This window comes from Harmonia axyridis, chromosome X (assembly GCF_914767665.1).
Source record: "Harmonia axyridis chromosome X, icHarAxyr1.1, whole genome shotgun sequence".
NCBI lineage: Eukaryota > Metazoa > Arthropoda > Insecta > Coleoptera > Coccinellidae > Harmonia > Harmonia axyridis.
In genome coordinates this window covers 12,693,360-12,714,472 of record NC_059508.1, presented here as the reverse complement: position 1 = coordinate 12,714,472, position 21,113 = coordinate 12,693,360, and the positions used below count along the sequence as shown (strand labels likewise).

Here is a 21,113-nt window from a genome sequence, read left to right as displayed (position 1 = left end):
TTCATTTCAATATTGAACAGTTAAAACAGGATTTATTCAGTACTAAATGATATCAAAAAGTTAGAAAAATTATATAAATTCCCTGTAAAATCCAAAGTAGATATTTAAGTCGCAAAAATACTTCAGCTTTGTAGAGAATGTCGAATATTATCACAATTTCATTTTCAGAATTCTAATAGCTATTATTCTCGTGAAACGTTCGACAGGCTCTGGAATTGGGACACCCTGTATATAAGTTTTCGTATTCAAGTTGGATTAACCTCATCTTTATATTCGATGAAATTTACAATTGAAACAAATTGTAATAAATAATATCCAAGGAAATTTGACATCTGAAAACCGAACTAAAAATTCTACTCAAGATCATCAGCTTTCTCCAATAGTATCTTCCTATTGACGAGTCGCAAAATTTTCATGCATACTTAAGCAGACCATTTGAATTAAGCGAGATATTTATATAAATTATTCATTTTAAAGTCTATTTTTATTTGTTAGTCGAGTCAAAAATAATTTGAAGAATAACATCGACTGTTCTGCTTTGTAATTATCGAATAGAGATAAATATGAGTTTGAAAAAAAACAGATTTTTTTTCAGAAGTTACTATTCGAAAATAATTCATTCAACTAATGCTGATTGCAGTAAAATTCTACTCTTCAATCAATGACAAAATTCAATGATATTTGTAATATTTTTAGATGTATATTATTAATAATCTCCAAGGAAATATTTCTCGAAATGTTCTATCCTTATACTCAACAACTTACTAAATTACACGAGTAGGTAAATATAGGTTAATCTCCAATAAATATGTACTACTAAAATAATAATTTCAACGGAATGGAAACACTAATAATTGAATTTTAAAAAAGTTTTATCGGCATTGTCCAAAAATAATGAGTTCTACATACATAAAATTGAATAATATAATCAGTTTTTATTTCCATGAATTTTCAGACAGTGAAATAAAAAAAAAATCATCACTTAAAACTATCCAATAGGTAAAAATCTCAATCAGTGTGTTGTTATTCAATCGAATATCTTTTACCTAATAGTTCGTATGAAGAAATTTCGAATATTTACATGAGAACATGTAATCGCTTAGAATTCAGCTTATCTTTAATAATTTTTTTTCGAATTAGTGGAATATTTATAGAATTGAGAAGATGAAGTGACCTATAAAATGATAGACGTTGATGTTGTATTTGTAACGTTTTTAATCGATGGAGCAAAAATATTTAGCGTTAATTTTTAATTTTCTTCTCCAGCACGATTCAAATTGTGACAACATTCATTTAAATTTTGTTGTAAACTAATAAATTCATAGTAGTATTAAATTGATTTAATAATTGAATTAGAATTGTAGAAATCCCGTCTGAATACTTTTGACAAGGCTGATTTTTCGGGATAAATTCAATGACGAGAGAATAGTGCATTTTGATTCAAAACAATTTTAATCTTCAGCATTCCATGATAAAGTATTCAATTCCATCATTAGACTGCTGAAATGGCTCGTTGCTATCAGTGAGTAGGTATTCGGTTTCCTAAAAGCATCATTCATCATGAGGGAGTATACATTTCACCATAACTACCAGCATTATTTGTAAATATAATCATCAATAAGCGATAATTAACAAGTTATAAAATTTGTCAACGAAAATTCACCATGGTTACGTTGAAACAAACCTCACAATGACGCTGGGAAATATTTCTTGTGAGTATAAAACTTTACTTCCATCTATTCTCAAACATATCGACTATTTGTATAAACAATAACAATTCTTGAATGTTGTTTAACAATTTCTCACTCCATTAGTGAATGGTATCGATTTCCTCCCATAAATTTCGATTTTTTCAATGAAAGCTGCGAGAAATTCATCAAAATCGGTATTAGTATTAAAAATTCAGTTTTTCAATTATGAAAACTAGTAGGTACCCTGAAATGTTTTCAGTTCCGCTTAGAAAATACTTCTTTCAGCAGCTTCGAGTACAAATTGAGATATTGTTTTTACCAGAGTCATTCAGTCTATTTAGTCAGTTCTAACCAGTTGAAATCAATTTTGTCGTGTTGTCTACATTGTTATGATTTACTTAAATGGATGTGGGTAGATAATTATGGAAATATTTTTGATTTTAACATTGAAGGGAACAGAATTTTTTCGTTATTCGAGCTTCTAAGAGGATATGAGAATGAGCTTCAATTCACAGTTCATCGACTTCAATCTACTTGAAGTATTTTATAGAGTGAATATAGTTACGAATACGAAACATAGCAAATTTCAACGAAATCGATGATTGTTTGCGTATCACTCAAATTATCGATTATCGTAGGTACCACCAAACCATAGAGAAAATTACCCTATAATTATTACTATCATAATGAACTAATTAGCAACTAATGAAAAAAAAAATTAAAAGCTCTAAAATTAATTCTCCCAAACTATTCCATAGGCTCGAAATGGGAAATAATGAGCCAACAAATAAATAGAGTATCATCTTCAATATCACAATTGAAGAGTGTAATTATCCGATAAAAGATGAATCATTCAGAATGTACAATAATCTACGTCTCCTAAACGAATTATTTCTATGTTCTATTGTCAAAATTGCGAAATTTGTCGCAAAGAACAAAATTGGAGCCAACATGTGTAAATGCGCATCGAACCAATTAAAAAAGATTATTTGTCACAGTATTTTAATTAAGCCATTTTTAATACAATTGTTTGCGTCGTAACCATACAGATGTTCACTGTTTATACTTGCTTGAAATTGTTTGAACTTGATGTGTGCACTTTCTTAAGTCATTTATAAATCAGCACGGTGAAGGAAAGAGAACAAATGGGTCGAAAATTTATATTGAGCATTGATAATGCCAAATCTGGAAAAATGGAAATATGTACAATCCACAATTTTTTAAAAGCATTAATCTCAGCTTTCCTTTTAGTGTTAATCCATTAATTGAAAATGAGGAAATTTTTTAATGCACTTTCCCATTTTTCTGGAATTAAAAAATCCGGAAAATGCAGGCATTTCGTTTTTCAACATATGCTTCTACTCAAAAATAATTCAAATGCATCCAATAAAATGGAATATTTTCTCGAAAATTAACCGTAAATTTTCTGGTGTTTACAAACTCTGATTTGTATCCAATTGATTCGAAGGTGTTGATGCAAACTATAATTTGACGTTTCTACTACTTATTTATTGATCTCCATTTGATTTATTGAGTTATAAAATCCCGATTTGGTTTACATCTCTCCCTTAAAAAAATACAAACGCAACAAACGACGAGTGCGATTAGAAAATAGCATTTTTATTCATTACTAATCATACTTCGTTTTATAAAGATGTAGATTCATTTCGGTATTGCTAATAGTGATTAGTTGAATATACTTCAATAAAAAGCTAATTTGGATCGGGATATTTCGATGAATCATATTAATCCTAAATGTGTGTGAGTACCTACAGTTTCTTTTGTAGCTGAATATTGTTCGATAATCTTTCTCAAAGACCAGATATCAAGTTTTCTAATATTCTTGATTTATTATTCTCATTATTTATGGATCTGAATCCAGTTAACATTGGCACGTGGTGCTGAAACCACGTATAAACCTAATACAAATACTTTATTTTACCATATCTGGTTTTTGAATTGTTATAAACAACAAGGAATCATATTGAACAAATATTATTTACCTATGTATGACTATGTAAGAATCTTCAAAATAATTGGCGATATTCTTAAGAGTGGTAAGATATTGAAAAAATGTTATATTCTTGTACCTAATAGGACAATCTAGGAATCTTAGAAATGATTAGGAATACCCTAAAAACCAACGAATCGAGATTTTTAAAAACCTCTCCTCGTGGACTGTCTCGTTTTGTTCAAGAGTCTCCAGAAAGTCTTGTGGTTCAGTTAAAGATATTCGACATCACCAAAGAAATGAAAATATTTACCGATATATAATAATGTATGAAACCAAAATATTTGGTGATACTCTTAAGAGGGGTTTATACCAAGTGGCATTCTCGATATCTGCCAAAGTTTAGCTACTCCTCTCTCCTCATCATTTTAGAGATCCCACCACTTTTCAGGATGGATCAATCTCAAACATTCCTCTGATTTACTACGTTCGTATCATTCTCCAATAAAAATCATCTAATTATTTCTTTCCATTTCGAAAAAATTTATAAATAAGGACTTTCCGCAATGACGAACTCTTTTAAATGAATAATAGTGAAAACATCATGTAAATCGATGGTTTCTAGCGTAAAATAAAGCGTTACTACTAATCTTTGAAATGATCGCTGAAACGGTATAGACCCTTCTCAAGACCAGCGAGACGAGATCCTTAAATCTCGCCTCATAGGCTATAATCTCGTTTCGTTATATTCGAGAGACTGAAAAAAGTCTCGAGTGGAAATTCTCAAAAAGTATCGACCTGCAAATTACAGTCTCGTCTCCGAAAGATTAAAAAGAGTATCGAGTCAAAAAAGCTTTGGCTTGTAGGCACTGCAGTTTCGCTCCATTTTATTCCACAGTCTCAAAAAGTCTCGAGTTGTATTCTCGAGAAGTCTCCATTCGAAAACTACAGTTTCGTTTTATCCGAGAGCCTCAAGAAGTCTCGCCTCGTAGACTGCAGTCTCGACTCGTTTTGTTCGAGATTTTCCTGATAATCTTGTCGTTCAGTTTTGGATATTTCATCTCATTTTTACGATGGTATCTAGTAGATTTTCATCTAATTTTTGAGGAGAAAGTTTTTGAAGACTACTTGAATGTTATTCACGAAATTAAAAGTAATTAGTGTCCTTTTCAGCTGAAAAAATAATAGTATAGTCAATATCATTCTTTATATATAAGTGATTTACATGTGTTTGATTGTACATATGTAGATATAAAATGATATAAGACCCATTAGAAGAGAAACATTATTGGCACTTAATTATAGGTAAAAATCTTAACGAATTCACCCAACCTCACTTTCACCATCATCCAAAATTGGGTTGGGCAAAAGAGTTTCTTTTTATGCTTGATTTTCGATCAATTGTACTCTGTACCAGATTTTTGGAGTAGTCCAATGAAATAGAGCAAAATATTCACGAAAAAATTGCACGGAAAAAAAAGATTTCCATTTTCCTTCGACCGAGCGATCAATCGTATAGAGTATAATTTGACACTTCGAAGGATGTATTTTGGGTTGCCTGACAGAACGTGTGAGGCGGGCAGCTATTAGGTTATAAATTAATTTAGAATTCTGAAAGCAGACTTCATTGTTATAATACAGGGTGTATGTATATTTAAAGGGCTCTAACTTTGAAATTACAAGATCTTCACCGAACACCCTGTATATCTACTGAACTAATATTGATGCGAAATGGGTCCTTATCTTATTATAAATAAATAATTTTGATTTTATCTTTGAGAGATAAGGGTGGACTTTATAATAAGAATTTCTCATACTGAAAAATGTCCAGAATTCTTTATTTTCGTGGTTCCTGATTTTCTCTTCCCATTCATTTAAATTTTATGTATCGTCTTCAAACTGAGACCTTATTTTTTTCACAAATCTGGAATCATAAAGCATATTTAGCTTTATATTTATCCATTGCGAAAACAGCAAAACGCATTCGAGATGAACTGGCAAAACGTAGCTGTTTTTCCAACGAAACTCAATCTCCGCGTGAGTATAGATTATACAGTTGTGCCTTCGAAGTGGGCTAATATTTAGAGATTGTGTGTATTTGAAAGTGGTTCGTGAGAAATTTTGGAGATATTGATAAAAATACGGAAAGACTAATTGTTATAGATACCATTTTGTTCTTTACCTAGCAAGACAATCCGAAATCTTATCAGTTTACCGTAGGCTGTACAAGAAGTGAGTTCACTCAAATATTAGTGGTAGTAGATCGATAGTAACCTAAATGACATACAAACAGATCTGAGAGCAAATTTCGGTTATCACTTCCGGTCTAGTAACCGAATACATACACGAAAAATAATTCCTGGAACAGTGGATGTAAGGTAAGATCGCATATTACAAAACAGTGGCAGAGGTCATTCAGAAAATTAACTGAAACGCAAATTTGAAATCCCGCCTTTCAAGGAAGCTGACGATGAAGAAAATATCACCAATTGAAAGCTTTAACCATTGAACTGTGTTTGTTTTATTCATCTCAGTTCTTCAAGGAATGAACTATTTAAATATCGACCATCTCCAACCTTAGTTTATAAGTTGGTGATCCTGGCGGTTGGAGTATAGAAATCTCGGTCAACTTTGAAGGTGATGTGTGAAGTTTTCTGACAATTTTTTAGTGCTCTCTATTTTTTGTAGCGAAATGACAATAACGTGCGGTGCGCTTGGAATTTAGTTTTGTGCGTTTTATTGGGTTTTCTGTGCTCACCGTTTAACAGTTTTCTTTCCAGCTAGTTTCAAACGTTTTGCCAGTGAGTTTGCGCATGTTTTTATAATTTACAAATGTTTTTTGATAGATCGGCGAAGGATTAATTTTTTTTTGTTTATTTTAATCTTTAGTATTTGTCATATCCCATTAGAATCTCTTGAAATGTAAGTAAAACCTCAAATGTATAATAATAATAAAATGAGATGGAGGGCAACTAAGTAGTCACTTCAAAATTCGTGCCAACTTTATCAATAGAATCTCAACATTCTATAGAGAATTAACGCAAAATCTCTTGGATTTGAATTAGATGAAAACTATTAAAAAATAATATATCCGAAAAATATTCGAAATTATCATGTTAAAATAGCTGTTGTTTTCCAATTATATCTATTTTCTGCAATTGGAATCGAAAAAATGAATCTTATGAATTTTACAAATTTTTAAAATCAATATTTTTCGAAACAGAAGAATTGATGTGCGGAATTATTCGAGAAAAAGGAACTGAAGTAAGCTTCATAAATTGTAGCACCTTTTCATAATTGTTACAATAGTTATGAAAATGTGTTGTAAACTAAGATTTCCACTGTTTCATTTATTTTACATTTTTTCATTTTATCTATTACTTTTAAAAGGAAGGCGTATTTTTGATTTTTTTTTCGATTATATTGGAATAATGATCATTAATGAGTTCTAATTATATTTGAATCTTTTCTGCCTGTCAATTGCAAATTACTAGGTTTATATTGTTTCTTAGCTGTGGGAGGGAAAATAGTATTCACTTGTTTCTTGAACCTTTCCCTCAACCGTTATGTTTTTGATTCCGCACAATATTTCACTACATATAAGCACATTTTTATGCGATTCATATTTCGAATCGATAGTTGAAATTCGATTCGTCGATCCAACATAAATAAATATCTCATCAACACAATCTTATTTTCTTACGTGCCATTGATCTTTATTTTTGAATGAACTTCGCCAATTTTTAGAGCGTTATTGGCACAAAAATAAAAAATATATCATCGTTATTCGATTTATGTGACAATTCTCCAGAAGATAGATCCAAGAAAAACACCGGGAAGGTGTAGTATAACTTCCAATACTTTTCTTAGACCTATTGTTTCTATTCGATTTCTGCATTATTCAAAACTGAAAATTTAAGAAAATAAACATATACATCAATTCTTAATATTACAAATTTGTTTTACTTTAGTTATTCTATTATAAAAATAACTAAGTGTCTTTTGAATTCGATACTCTAAATGTTCCCTTTTTGAGCGCTAGTTTCCTGAATTGTTGTGAAATTCAGTTCTGTCCGTCATTTAAAATTAAGGAAATTGCAGACATTTAGGTAGAATGATGTTCCTCCGGAACTAGCGCATAAACACTTATACAAAGTAACAAGCAGTGGTGTTTTTATTGTGTGCATTAGAAATTTCCTTCCATGCATTATAATTGATACTATTATTCTCGTTAAAAGTGCGTGAGAATCGATTGTTTATACAGCCATGTCACGCTTAACCTAAAGTAGCACTCAGCTTAGGTTCGTACTAGGTACCAGTATAACCTTTTTTATGTGTTTACTTACAACTCTCGATCTCGAAGTAGCTGATGTGTGAAAAAAATTTACATAGTATAAGAAACAATTTAGCTATAATCTGAAAGCAAGTAGAATAATATAAAATCATTCAATTTGATGACTTGATCATTAAGTATGAGTAATCGCTTAAAATAATGGTTATAAAGGGTTTAACAACTATTGTAGGTACAAGATTTTAATTGAGTGTCACATCAGTATGTGATTTTCAAAAGTTAGTAAACATAGGGTGTTACACGCCATCACAAAAAGTACATGCCTATTCTTTTTGAATTTTTATATTCGAAATTAACCTTATGAAGTCCAAACCTAAAAATAGAACAATATTACTTTTTTCAAATTTTTAATAAAAGAAAAAATTGACCTCGAGATTGAATCATTTTATTTTATTCGATCGATATAAATTGATTGATTTTTTGACAAGGAAACCACATTAATTCTTACAATTTTCAAGGGCTTTATTAATTCCATATAAAATAATTATAAAGAAAATTGAATTGAAAGAAATGAAGATATTGAATTCGAAGCCCCCTCTCTGCGTTTCATTTATTTGCTCAATTATTAATTTATTCTAGCTGCTGTAATACAACTTCATAATGAATTATACCTACGCAAGAAAGTATTTCTTCGACTAAATTATTCGAATTGCAAATATCGCTATTGACTTCTTAGTTATTCTATCGATTCAAGATCTTATTGTATAGAATTGCCAGTTACATGTTTTCTCCATTGATACCTGAAGACTACTGGCAAAAGAATTTACTACGACTCGAGAATTTGTTGAGTTATAAAATTATTGAAATCGGAATAATAAAATTACCTTCAGCATGTTTTTCTCTATAACACTATCAGGTGGATTGACAAAAATAAAAATCTGCAAATACTATATTTATTATTTCCTCTTGTGTAACAAAATATGTCAAGACGTATAAACTCGGATGCTTATATTGTTTTTGTCATATCCTATTTCTTCTTTTATATTACAACTATTTATTTAGATACAAAGTAGCTAAAGAAGTTACTGTGTAGCGAAACAATTTTCAGAATTAAAAAGAAAAAATAGGATAAGACAATAACAATAAATTTTGTATCGTAAACCTTTTGGGAAATGATTATTTCAATTCCTTCAATTCCAGAATTTTCGTTATGCAATTTCAGAATTAGGAAAGGTAATTGGATATTAACTTTGATACTTGAATGTGTAGAAATTATATCTGATTAATTAGAGGGAGCTTTCCTCAAAATTTTTATTTTGTTATTTTATACATTTTAATGTAGAAAATTTAAAAAGTGTACGAAAAAATTTCAAAACATTCTCTGAAATTTTCTCAGTTCAGGATTTGTAACCCTCGTATCGAATACAAAATTTTTTAGGCTTTATACCTAAATTGGCATTGATCTTCCATGCTTCAAGAACACAATCCATGAATTTTGAAGCCAAAAATCAAAATTCATTTCTCAGAAACACGAAAATGAATCATGAGAGAAATTCACCCTATATTTAATTGAGACACAACGTCCTTCATATTCTAGTAGTACAACCCCAATTACAAAAGAGTTCATTCTGAACTAATATTTAGTCAAAATTGATCATTGCGTCAAGAAAGAGAAAAGAATTGAAACATATGTTTGTTAAGGGATTAGATAGATCTACCGCGTGTTACTCTCAAATATTTGAATAGTTATACAGAGAATCTACATGACCTTGCCATGCCATTGTCAGTCATTCTTGTGAACAAACAAAATTTGTGTATAATTCGAATTAAATGAGAATCTGGAATAACTGACCGCCTGAAAAAAAATTACCAGTATCTAGCATCATCTAAGAAATTTCCCGAAAACCAAATTTCGATCTCATATATCGAAATATTCATTGTTATTTTTATTATTTCAATTTGCTATTCATAAAGGTGAATCTTTTTATTTTTTACAATGAATCGGTAATATTTTTACTTCCTTTGTAATTTTCACATTTACGTATGTGAAAATCCAAAAATCGAATGAAACAAGAAATTCAAGAGCTAAAATTGTAGACCGACAAAAATAATTTTGACAATGCCTCAAATGCAGAATTATTGAGAGATCAATACCTGCTACATTCTTAAGGAAGAAATAGACTTAATTTATTGAGGGAACTGAGTAAATTGATACAAAATGTTCATTATTGAAGACAAAATTGGAAAAACGTAGGAAAGGGTAAAAGAATCATTACACAAAAAATGCGGATTATAACATTGGAACATTCATTTAATTGAGATTTACCATAGTTGCATTCCCTCATTTCACTTCAAATTGAATTAATTGTAAGGTTACACAGAAATTCAGTGCGCTTTTAAACCTATTATGTATTCCATGGCTAAGGTTACCATACCAAACAAGAGCGAGAACAACAGACTTCATTTATTTTTTTTTTATCTTTTCCATTCATTTACATCCGAATGACATTTTATTTGATGCAGTTCACCAATTCGCTAAGGTGACCCAGCATTTAACTAAGGCGATTCATTTAGCATATTTTTCGCAACCAATAAGGAATATTAGCGTTATTTTCAATAAAAATGAACAATTCAAAATGATTTCAATGGCAACACTGTATTATTTTTTGATATTTCTTATGTCATTTGTGTTCAGTAGGTTATGTCATGTAATAATGAAAAAATACAGGCTTTGACGACGTTTAGAAATTCTTAAATTGTTTTACAAAATCAGTGCTCAATTGTGGATATTGAGAGAAATTTAAGAATTCATTCTGAACGTTATTGAAGTGTGTATCTTTCTATGATTGAATGACAATCGAACACAAATGACATAAGAAATGTCAAAAAATAATGCAGTGTTGCCATTGAAATCAGTTTAAATTGTATCATTGCTATTGGAAATCCCTTTATAATCCTTACACCGAATAATAAATTAATTAAAGACTATAAAATTTGAATTTCTTCAAAGTAAGATAAGTCCATTGATCAATTTTTTTTTAATTAAATGAGAACAGGTTGGTAGTTAGATACAGCAGGAGTACCACTCGCACATGTTCTTTTTGTTGCTTAGTTTCACATCAGTGATCCCGATGAGATATATAGAACAAACTCTTATTGAAGAATGAACTCAAGGTTTTCGCTAATGAGCACAGTATCTACACCTACTAGATTAAGTATATATAAACGATTCACATTAAAAATAATGCATTCTGATATAAATGAATGAAACTTGTCTGGGAACCCAACATCGACATCCTATTGAGTAAAAGTGAAATGTTTAAAGATTTTCAACTCATTGCGGAAAAACAATTGTATCAGATTCACATAGCAAGAAGAATTTCAGAATATTCGAATTCCAAAAAATTTGATTTCTCGTTCAATTTTTATGGAATAGCGTCTAGCGTTTCCTTTCTTCTGGAGTGAAATCACTAACCTAGTTCTTCTCTATTGGTTAGTGATCGATTGTAACAAAAACCTCGACTTCAATTTATAATTCGCGAAGGTCAAATTCTCCAAAATATAAACTAGTTGCTTACAGACAGGACGATTCTTCTATTTTGCATAAGATCTTTCATGTTGCCATGGTTATGGCATGCAGATTAAGCGAAATTTCGCGGAATACTAGTGTATAGAAAATTAAAATTAACTTCTACTATCGAAGCGCTTCCTTAGCTTACGTTTGCAGTATAGCATATGTAATGTAGAGATAATGATTAATTTTAGTAGATTAGTCAATTGCTGCTTCCAGTTCACATACTCAATAAGCGATTATCTAAAGGCCGAGTAGTTAAATTTGTTTATAAGGTTGTCACTTGCAGATCAATCTGCGCTGACAAATTCAGTATGTTCTTTCATTTTCTAGTATTCAAACTTCAATAACTTGGCTCTTTTCAATCCGGTATTCAAATTTAACTAAGCAGTTTTTTGTCAAAACTTATAGCTGGATAACGAATAGGTCTCGTAGAGCTAGTTATCTGAAAGGCTCAAACGCTTTATGGTACGCCTCGATGAACAAATTGGTCCTTTGGTAGGAAAATCACCAATGCTATCCCTGTAGAATAAATTATTCTTCTGGATTTAACACACATACTTTTTCATCTTGAGAACTCTATAGAAATCAATATACCTAAATCCGAGAAAAAGTGTATCCACTTAGATTTTATGTAAATTCACAATTTGCATTTCTCAGTTGAAAAATTGAGGAGAAGAACTGATTCAACGTCAGGAACTTTTGAGCGCCCATTCATTGATGCGCCAATTGCTCCCTTGGATAACACAGAAATGTATATAGGTATAAAACAAATTATGTATCATTCGTATTTTATCTAGATAAGCGTTCCGAAATTCGACATTAACTTCCACATGTTTATTTTACATATAAACTGAATTTCAACCTTAGTTTTTTTTCGATATTCAAGTAATATGTTTTAAAGAATGTTTGGCGAAACGTTCTCGAACCAAGTTAAGATGTGCTTCGTCCAGAGATCGCTGGTGGACTAATCAGTTAGGCTATCCAGCGATCTCTGCCTAAGACACACCATCGTGGAGAGGTGACTCTGCTGCAACGCCGCGATCACTTTAAATCCGCCGGGGCCAAAGTAAGTGTGGCGCGAAACCCATAACGCCATCTTTGAGCAGACAAAGTCACTACTAATGCGTTCAGGCAAACGACCGGTCCAAACCTCAAGCGAACAAATTTACTAGCACTCAGTAGCCCAAAAGTTTGAAAAAACCGTAAATTTTGTCCAAGTTTTGAATTCGAAATTTGGAAAAAAACCGTAAAAATTGAATTTTTACACAAAAACCGTAATATCTCCTGAAATATTGGTCGTAGCCCCTTCAAATAAAAACATTTTTTATAGATCGAGATGTGATATAGAACTTTTTTTTTTAAGGGTTAGGTATTGAAAATTTTCGTGAAATTTTTCGAACAAAAAATATTCGCTTACCGATTTTTATTATTATTATTATTACAATAGAGAAGAGGGGAGGCCGAAGCCCATAACCCCACAAAAAAGAAATTTCATGTATGAGATACAATAAAAAATATCGTTGAAACACAAGAAGTATAAAAAAAATAAAACAAATTATCCTATGGTCCTATTGATTAATATTTTTTTTTTTTTTGCAGAGCATCCCTCAATTTTTTCGTCCGCCGTCCCCTCTGACTGCCGCCCCCTTAAGGCCGCTAATCCATCTTTAGCTAGCAGAAAGTAGAAGATAAAAAAAACCTAAATCGTAGAATGGTAGAAGGTGACATCGGCTTAAAAAAGAAGCAAGACTGTGATGTAAAGGATCAAGGTCGCGTACCAAACGGCTGTGGATCCAAAGAGTTAGAACTCAAGAAGATTGTCGGAGGATCTCTCAAGAATCTACCGGATGCCGAAAAGGGAACGGTAGAGAAAGCTGACTTCGAAGAGGCTATCGTCCTCACGGGATATGGCAGGTACACATTGCATGATACTCTTCCACTAATCTATTTCTTCATTTTCAAGTCATTTTCACTAACAGAATAGAAAACTGCGTGCTTTTTAGACATTGCATAGTCGGATTCTCACCTTAAGTTTCGCCAACTATTGCCACAAGCATATTAAGAGGATTTTAGGTCGTAGATTGTAAACACGAAGCTAGATTTCTCTTACTCTTTGGCACCGAAGGTGCCCGAGCTATGTAGGTCATATCCTTCCCTTTTGACAAGTTAAGCTGTAATATAATCTATTACTTCCAAAGAAGACTACAGTGTTTGGCGAATGGTCAAAGCACTGCGATCAGATAGGAATCCTTGAAAGCCAATGAAGCCCTAATTACAACTGCAAAGTTAGATGAGATTTGAGGAAGGAAGCTTTCGCTTCACAAGAACTGCCACATATAGTCGATACTATGCTAGGACAATACACTTCCCTAAGGAATGGAAGAAAGCCTACGTGGTTTCAATCCACAAGACCAGCAAAAATGCTAAAATAGCAGAAACTACCGTCCTATCAGTCTTCTCTAGTACATAGAGAAGATGAAAGCTTGAAGGCAATAACGGAAGAAAAGAAGAGCATATAGTTGGAGCAGTTCGATTTTCAAAGCCTACACGCCACTGTAAAAAAAGTGCTCCGAGTAGTGGAACAAATCACGCATGGATTCAACAGAAAACAACTCACAGGGACTAGATTCTTGAACGTAGCCAAAGCGTTTGATAAAGAATAGCACAAAGGACTGCTATATAAACTGCTTGCGGCTGGTTTCCAACTCTCCATGGTTCAACTTGTAGCCTCCTACCTGCATTCTCACAAGTTACAAGCCAAAGTTGAGAAAGTTCTATCTTCAAAGAAGGTAATTTCAGCGGGAATCCCGCAAGGATCTCCTCGTGATTTTCCAAGAACCTTACTTGGAAACAAGACGTCACATCAGCTGTGATGAAAGAAGACAACAGCGGCTTTGTTGCAACAGCTATTTTGTAAAGCAGCAAAATGTCTTTCCAACAAGTTTCTTCTCTACAAGTTCTCCATTCGTCCGGTCAGGACGGCATCAAAGTACCTTCTGCAGAGACTCCAACTCGTGCAGAATACGACCTTGAAACTAGCCGTAAATGCACCATGATTAGTCAGGATACATGAAGACCTGCAAATACTATCTCTAGACGACTATTTGATAGAACTAAGTGTGAAGCCCTTCAAAAAAGCGAAAAAGCACTTCCTTAGGGAGTGCATGCTAAGACAAATATCGACTGGCCCTACACAGGCTGTGCAATTATAGTAGTTACACCAATACTTCTTATTGGCATATTCTCACCTGTTAGAGCAGAACTGAATAATTCACCAGAGGTGAAAACCAATAAATTTTATCATAAATGAAACAGAGGCACAATGACATACAGCCCTGAAGAAGTTTGTTATTATAAACGAAACTTCTGCAATTTGTTCAATTGGTTTTCGTCACGCTCTTAGATCATTAACCTGTCAAGTCAATTTTACCAACAATTGATCGTCAAAACTGTTGTAGAGTGTATCCTAAGGAACAACTACTTTGACTTGAAATGAATATTGAGTGAAGTTTTCACACCAACATAAAAAATACACTCTTATCCACAGGCTTTAATCAACAACTCCTGATCAAGCATGGCTTTACTATACTGTTCTTTCTATTCTATTCTCATTCTATTCTATTGCACCTTATAACCTGTTAATAGTTTGAAAGTATACACGTGGGGTAAAACTTGTTGTCTAATGAGGGTATTTAAGGATCTAATGGAGATAAAAGAAAACGGAACTCACATTTAAAAGCTTTTTTTTATTTTATCTCTTGCTTTTAAAGAGTCCACTCCGCAGTAGGTACATTGTTTTCGGTTGTGTAACATTTCCCGAAGTGTTATAAGATTTTCTAGGTGTTTTCGTTCGAAAGTTATTATTACCAGCTCAAAATTCTGAAATTAAAGACATTGGGTCGAAATGGTATAACACTCTGTTTGGGGAACGTTTGCTCAAAACAGAGCTGCATGTGGCAATTCTCAAGATACCCTCACAAAACAAGAAATTTTACCTATTCCGTTCACATCTCAAAATTTTTACCCTCAATCGAAGCCCAAAAAAAATTGAGATGAGTTATCTATATTTCAACAACTTATAGCTTTATCCCTAGGTTCCACTACCTTCTGTTAGCAGTATGCGGCTTCGTGAGTACCTCGGAGGAGATGGACGTCATCTCGATGTCCTTCATCCTTCCGTCAGCCCAGTGCGACTTAAAACTGAACACCTACACCAAGGGTTGGCTCAACTCCATAATATTCATAGGAATGATGGCAGGAGCCTACGTTTGGGGTTCAGTTGCAGACTCACTAGGACGTAAGAAGGTGCTTATTGCGATCTCTTTCATGAATGGTCTCTGTATTGTGGCGTCAAGTTTCACACAAACATTCGAGATCTTCATGATATTCAGATTTCTAAATGGGGCGGCGTAAGTACACATTTTTTTTTAGTTATTTTACATTTACCTTAGATAACGTAGCTCCCACATTTCAATGAACTCTATTAGAAGTCTCGTATGACGTTCATTTGAAGAGAGGGAGATTTATTTCTCAGTTGAAAACTTCAGATTGTCCAGTATATTTGATAACCTCGGTAGACGCTCATAGACGGCGATAAAACTATCACTCCTTGTACTTAATTCAAAGAAAAATTGACTGCCTAGCCATCTCATGATAAAGCTTCTGACAGATGTACGACAGTTGGCAACATAAGCTGAACGACCCTTCGCTTGCTAATGTATCTACCTCAATATTACCTGGACTCTCCAAATAATTCACGAAACGATGCTGGATCCTAGTCCACGTAAAGCTTTCTTGCATTCCTCTACAAGGCAGGAGTTCACCTCAACATCAGAGTCCCCTGACTGTCACAAGATACGTTGATGTATTTCCTGGAGTATCCTATACAAAGGTTCTCCAGCATTCAGACAAGAACTACATACATTTCTGCAGTATTGTACAGTTCTTCTCTAGGCCAACGCAAAATCTGATTTGGACAAGAAACTTGTATGAGGGAGGAATTAGCCTCCTTGAAGCCATCCCAGATACTGGAGTTCATTAGAACTCTGGAATTGGAAGGCAAGCTGTAGATCTCGTTATGGAGAGAATAGCCCTGATGGGGCACAATGGTCGCACCTTAATTAAATCTAAATTTATCTCTATCTAGAACAATTAACCAGTTAAAACTCATTTTTTCTTAAATATTCTACTCTTCACCTTCAAGAGTGATACATGTACTCCAACGCTCTATTTAATAACTTTTCTCTAAAAAGATTCATCTTTGGCTCCATTAGATCCAAATTTATTTCCCTGGAGCATTTTTTTGAGGCCTGCAAAAAGTCAGTAATCACTAGGGACCTGATCTGGATAATAAACTGGGTGATCAAGCAGATGCAAGCGCAATTCGTTCAATTTGTGACGAGTAGCATTGCCAATACACGAAACTCGTTGCATCCATTTTTCAAACAACAACAACTGTAGCGTCATTTAACCTTAATTATCTCGATTCAGGCTCAACTCTAACATCTTTTGAGACTTGGTACTTGGTAGTTACGAGAAAAAATAGTATGGCACTGGCGCCAGGACCAGCAGTTATTGAGTGGCCAATGCACACCCTTTTTCGGAGAAGGAATGCATTTGAGCATTCTGCGTGGCAGTTACAGAACAGGCCTTTTTGATGAGGGTTTTTTGAAATGTGGGAGCGCGCTATGGCTCAGTCTGTATATCTATCCAGAGATAACCTAGGATAACAATCGTTTTGACTACTTATTATTGAGAGAGAACCATAAGAGTATCCATTTTGATTTCATGCTCCAGAGAGCTGATAAAGTCTCTCATTTTATAGAAAGAACAAAATCGAGAAAAAACTGGTTGATTTGTGTCAAATTGTGGATATCTTTTTGGTCGTCCTTGACCTGTTATATCTGATTTTTGATAAATGAATGGAATCAAAATCTGAATACATCCCAGAATAAATAAAATTGTTTTGATGAATATTTTTGTTGCTGTAAGTGTTCTAAATGTTTCAGATTTTGCCTAATTTGAAGGCCATAATTGATATGTATATTATTATGGTAATATTGAGTTCAAACTTGCTTGGTATAAAAGTTAGCGACGAAAACTTACAGAGATATTGAGGATGAGGATGAGACGTAAACAAGAAGTTCTTCTACAGGAAATGCCTGATTCATCTCAACACATCTTAGATAAAATCATATTTCCCGTTTCATATGAAATTGTTTCTAATTTAGATTACTCCCAACGCAACAAACTACAAACGAATGCAATTGTTCAAATCTTCCTGTTATAGTAAGACCCACATAAAATCCTGTCCAATTTTGTATTATTCCCATTAGATGAAATGAAAACATTTTACGGCCATTTTCAGAGCTCATGAAGATAATGCATACCATCATTATTAAACTCTATCTTGTTTGTTTCGAGTCTGTTGCATCTAATCAGCAACAGATTGAAAATTGCAATCCGTGCGTATTGCTCACACTGATAGTAAATATCTTGTTTCAACAATCTCTTTTCGATTCACGAAAACAACACAAATTATACGAACATATTTCTTCAATATCCTGACTATAATGGAAAAATTATTTGAAGAGTATCAGTCTACCTAATCAAACCTTAGGAATCATTCGCGAAAAAAAATTTCAAGCCCCACATGAAATGTTATGTTTACCTTTTTTGAATATTTAGAAACCAGTAATGCTAGCGTTGTGTTGAGTAAGATATTTTTTACATCAAGGCTCTAGATTAATTAGTTTCGGAGTTATATATATAACTCTGAGATCATGTTGAGAAAGCTTCTTGTTTATATTCAAGGACGACAGAGAAGTTGATTCAAAGTGGCATTCTTTTGTGATAACGTTCCAATCTATTACTTATCTATGAATGGTTTTCCAATGAAGAAGTTCACACAAAAAGGAGTAGGCAAACACTTTCGAATACATAAATAAACAAATGCAAAATATAGCTATATATTTTAGTATTCATGAGCAGCGGTAGGGATTCATAAAGCCAAGTAGCTTGACATTTTAACCAACTAAGACTTGAAAATCAAGCTCTTGAAAAATTATACACTTGAGCTTGACTTGACTTTAGATATTTATTGCTTGACTTGATATCAAGCTACTTGATATTACTTGAGCTTGATATGTACGCGTCGCACGGCATATATTTCAGCAATCTCGTGCGCGCTTAGACTATATAAAAGGATTCCTCGAGCGCCGAGAGACTGAACCATTGGCCAGTGTGACTTTATTAGTAGTTTTCTCACCTTTCTATGACATCTATTGGTAGGTTTTGGTAGTTTCAGAAAATCCTTCCAAACTTGGCCAAAATGGCCAAGGATTTTTGTCAACGCCAGCATCAACAGCTCTTGTTGAAAGACAATTTTCCAGGGCTGCTCTTAAAGTTACAGAAACCCGCAATAGATTAGGCGACAAATCTATAAGATGTCTCGTGTGTCTTAGATCCTGGATGAAAAATTATGAAATCAAACAAAGCCTGTAGGTTTCTCAATATTAAGAAACTTTATTTTTTTATTAACAGGGGTAACTAGTACAAAGAACTAAGTATATACAGGGTGTTTCCTAAACATGCGGCAAAAATTCAGGGGGTTGTTCCTTGGACTATTTTAAGCATGTTTTGTCCTTGGATGATTTTTGAAAAACCTCTTTGTTTCGAAGATACAGGGCGAACAACATTTTTCATATTTTTAAAATTAATAATAGTTTAAATAAAAATGCGTACCGCATTGTGTTTACTAAGTAGGTACAATTTATTTTTAAATTTGTTTAACAACATTCCAATTACTAAAAACGGCCAGTTTTTTGACTAAAAATTGATAAGTGCAGATGGTAAAGGAATACAGATTAAACACGGTTTTCATTTGAATTCGTTTGCTGGGTGTAACTTAATAAGAAATGATCCTGGTGTTTTTGAAAGGGTTCGGCAGTCAATGAGGAGAAGATTGGATGCTTGTATGCTGGCTAGAGGTGGTCATTTTCAACAGTTTTTGTAGGTTGAGTTGAATTTTCATGTAATTTTTCATAGTAAAATGTTATTATCTGAAATTTTGTTTCCCATATATCTTCGAAACAAATAGGTTTTTCAAAAATCATCAAAGGACAAAATATTCTTAGAATAGTCCAAGGAACAACCCCCTGAATTTTTGCCGCATGTTTAGGAAACACCCTGTATAGGAAGCTGTATGCTTTTTTCATCGCACAATATGCTTTTCTTGAAAAATCTTTGAATTCGTGTAAAATTTGTGGTGGTCATTTTTATAATTTTTGTTATTTTCAGATTAGGGGGCAGCGGACCAGTAATATGGTCCTACTTCGCAGAATTCCAGCCAAAAGTCAAGAGGGGATCGATGCTCTCTTCTATGGCAGCATTTTGGACGCTAGGAAACCTTTTCGTGGCAGGCCTTGCATGGCTTGTCATCCCTAAAGACATTGGTTTCACGTCAGACTCGTTTAAATACAACTCGTGGAGGATATTTTTGTTGTTGTGCGCTTTTCCATCGTTCGTGGTTGCTCTACTTCTTTTCATGTTGCCAGAAAGTCCAAAATTTTTACTAATGAGAGGTAGAACAAAGGAGGCCCTAGAAGTTTTTCAAGGGATTTATAAAATGAACACAGGAAGATCTAGAGATGAATATCCAGTGAAAGAGTTGCTGGTCGAGGCTAATATTGGAAGGTACAGAAACCCAGCCAAAAAGGCAATAGAGGGGAAATATAAGAATATGTTTTTGGACATAATGGACAACAGCAGGCAACTTTTTGTATCTCCAATACTGAGATTTACTATAATCTCTATCACCATAAATTTCACATTCCATATAGGGTGAGTAAGGTCCTTCTATGTTTGTAATTCTTGACTCTGACGTACCCCCCCCCCCCCCCCCAATTAAAATCAAGGGGCTCAAATCTGCAGAATGCTAGAGCCGATGAAGCAGCTCGTGCAAGAAGATCGCGTTGGTGTTTTTCAAATGGGACTTCCTTTATTTTTCAACGCAGTTTTTTAGCTGAAGATTTTTCGAAAAGCATTCCGTTACCGGTTTTTTAAAAATACAGAGTGGCCATTTGAAAACGAAACAGACGAGATTACAGACGAAATAAAGTTTTTCGATAGAAATGCTCGGATAGGTCGATTTCTGTTTCGGGGGGAACAACTTAAGATGTAGGTTACGGACGCATAGCGCTTCAACCCTTGCTACTACAACCCTCACCCCCAAATTTTGAATAGGGAAGATGGGGTGAGTGATACCTCATTTGAAAGGTATTTTTATACTGATTTCAGCACAGTAATTGTTTTTTCATTTTATGCATTAGTTCTCGAAATATTCTTAACTAAGTATTTGAAAATGAAGTAGTGTTTTCATGGCACTTGTAGTGTTTTGTGAAAAATCGACATTTTGAGCTTCAAAACAACCATGACTGTGGCTTCCTTCCTAACTAACTAACGCATGAATATTTCGAGAACTAATGCATAAAATGAAAAAACAATTACTGTGCTGAAATCAGTATAAAAATACCTTTAAATTGAGGTATCACACACCCCATCTTCCCTATTCAAAAATTGGGGGTGGGGGTTGTAGCAGCAAGGGTT

General features: G+C 33.3%; 1 protein-coding gene across 7 annotated transcripts in view; it reads left to right on the top strand.

The window, feature by feature from the left end:
* The window catches only part of LOC123686377 (synaptic vesicle glycoprotein 2B), a 28,547-nt gene that overhangs the window by 6,248 nt on the left and 1,186 nt on the right, over positions 1–21,113 (top strand). For 2 of the 7 annotated variants that reach the window (XM_045626454.1, XM_045626452.1), the window contains exons 2-4: positions 13,107–13,421; positions 15,590–15,916; positions 19,806–20,348. In XM_045626454.1, the coding sequence (XP_045482410.1) occupies positions 13,219–13,421; positions 15,590–15,916; positions 19,806–20,348 (1,073 nt within the window). In that variant the 5' untranslated portion in view covers positions 13,107–13,218. Of the gene's footprint in view, positions 1–1,496; positions 1,713–6,304; positions 6,444–13,106; positions 13,422–15,589; positions 15,917–19,805; positions 20,349–21,113 lie in introns of those variants that run through there. The other 5 variants (XM_045626459.1, XM_045626457.1, XM_045626458.1 and 2 more) reach the window with 4 other exon arrangements.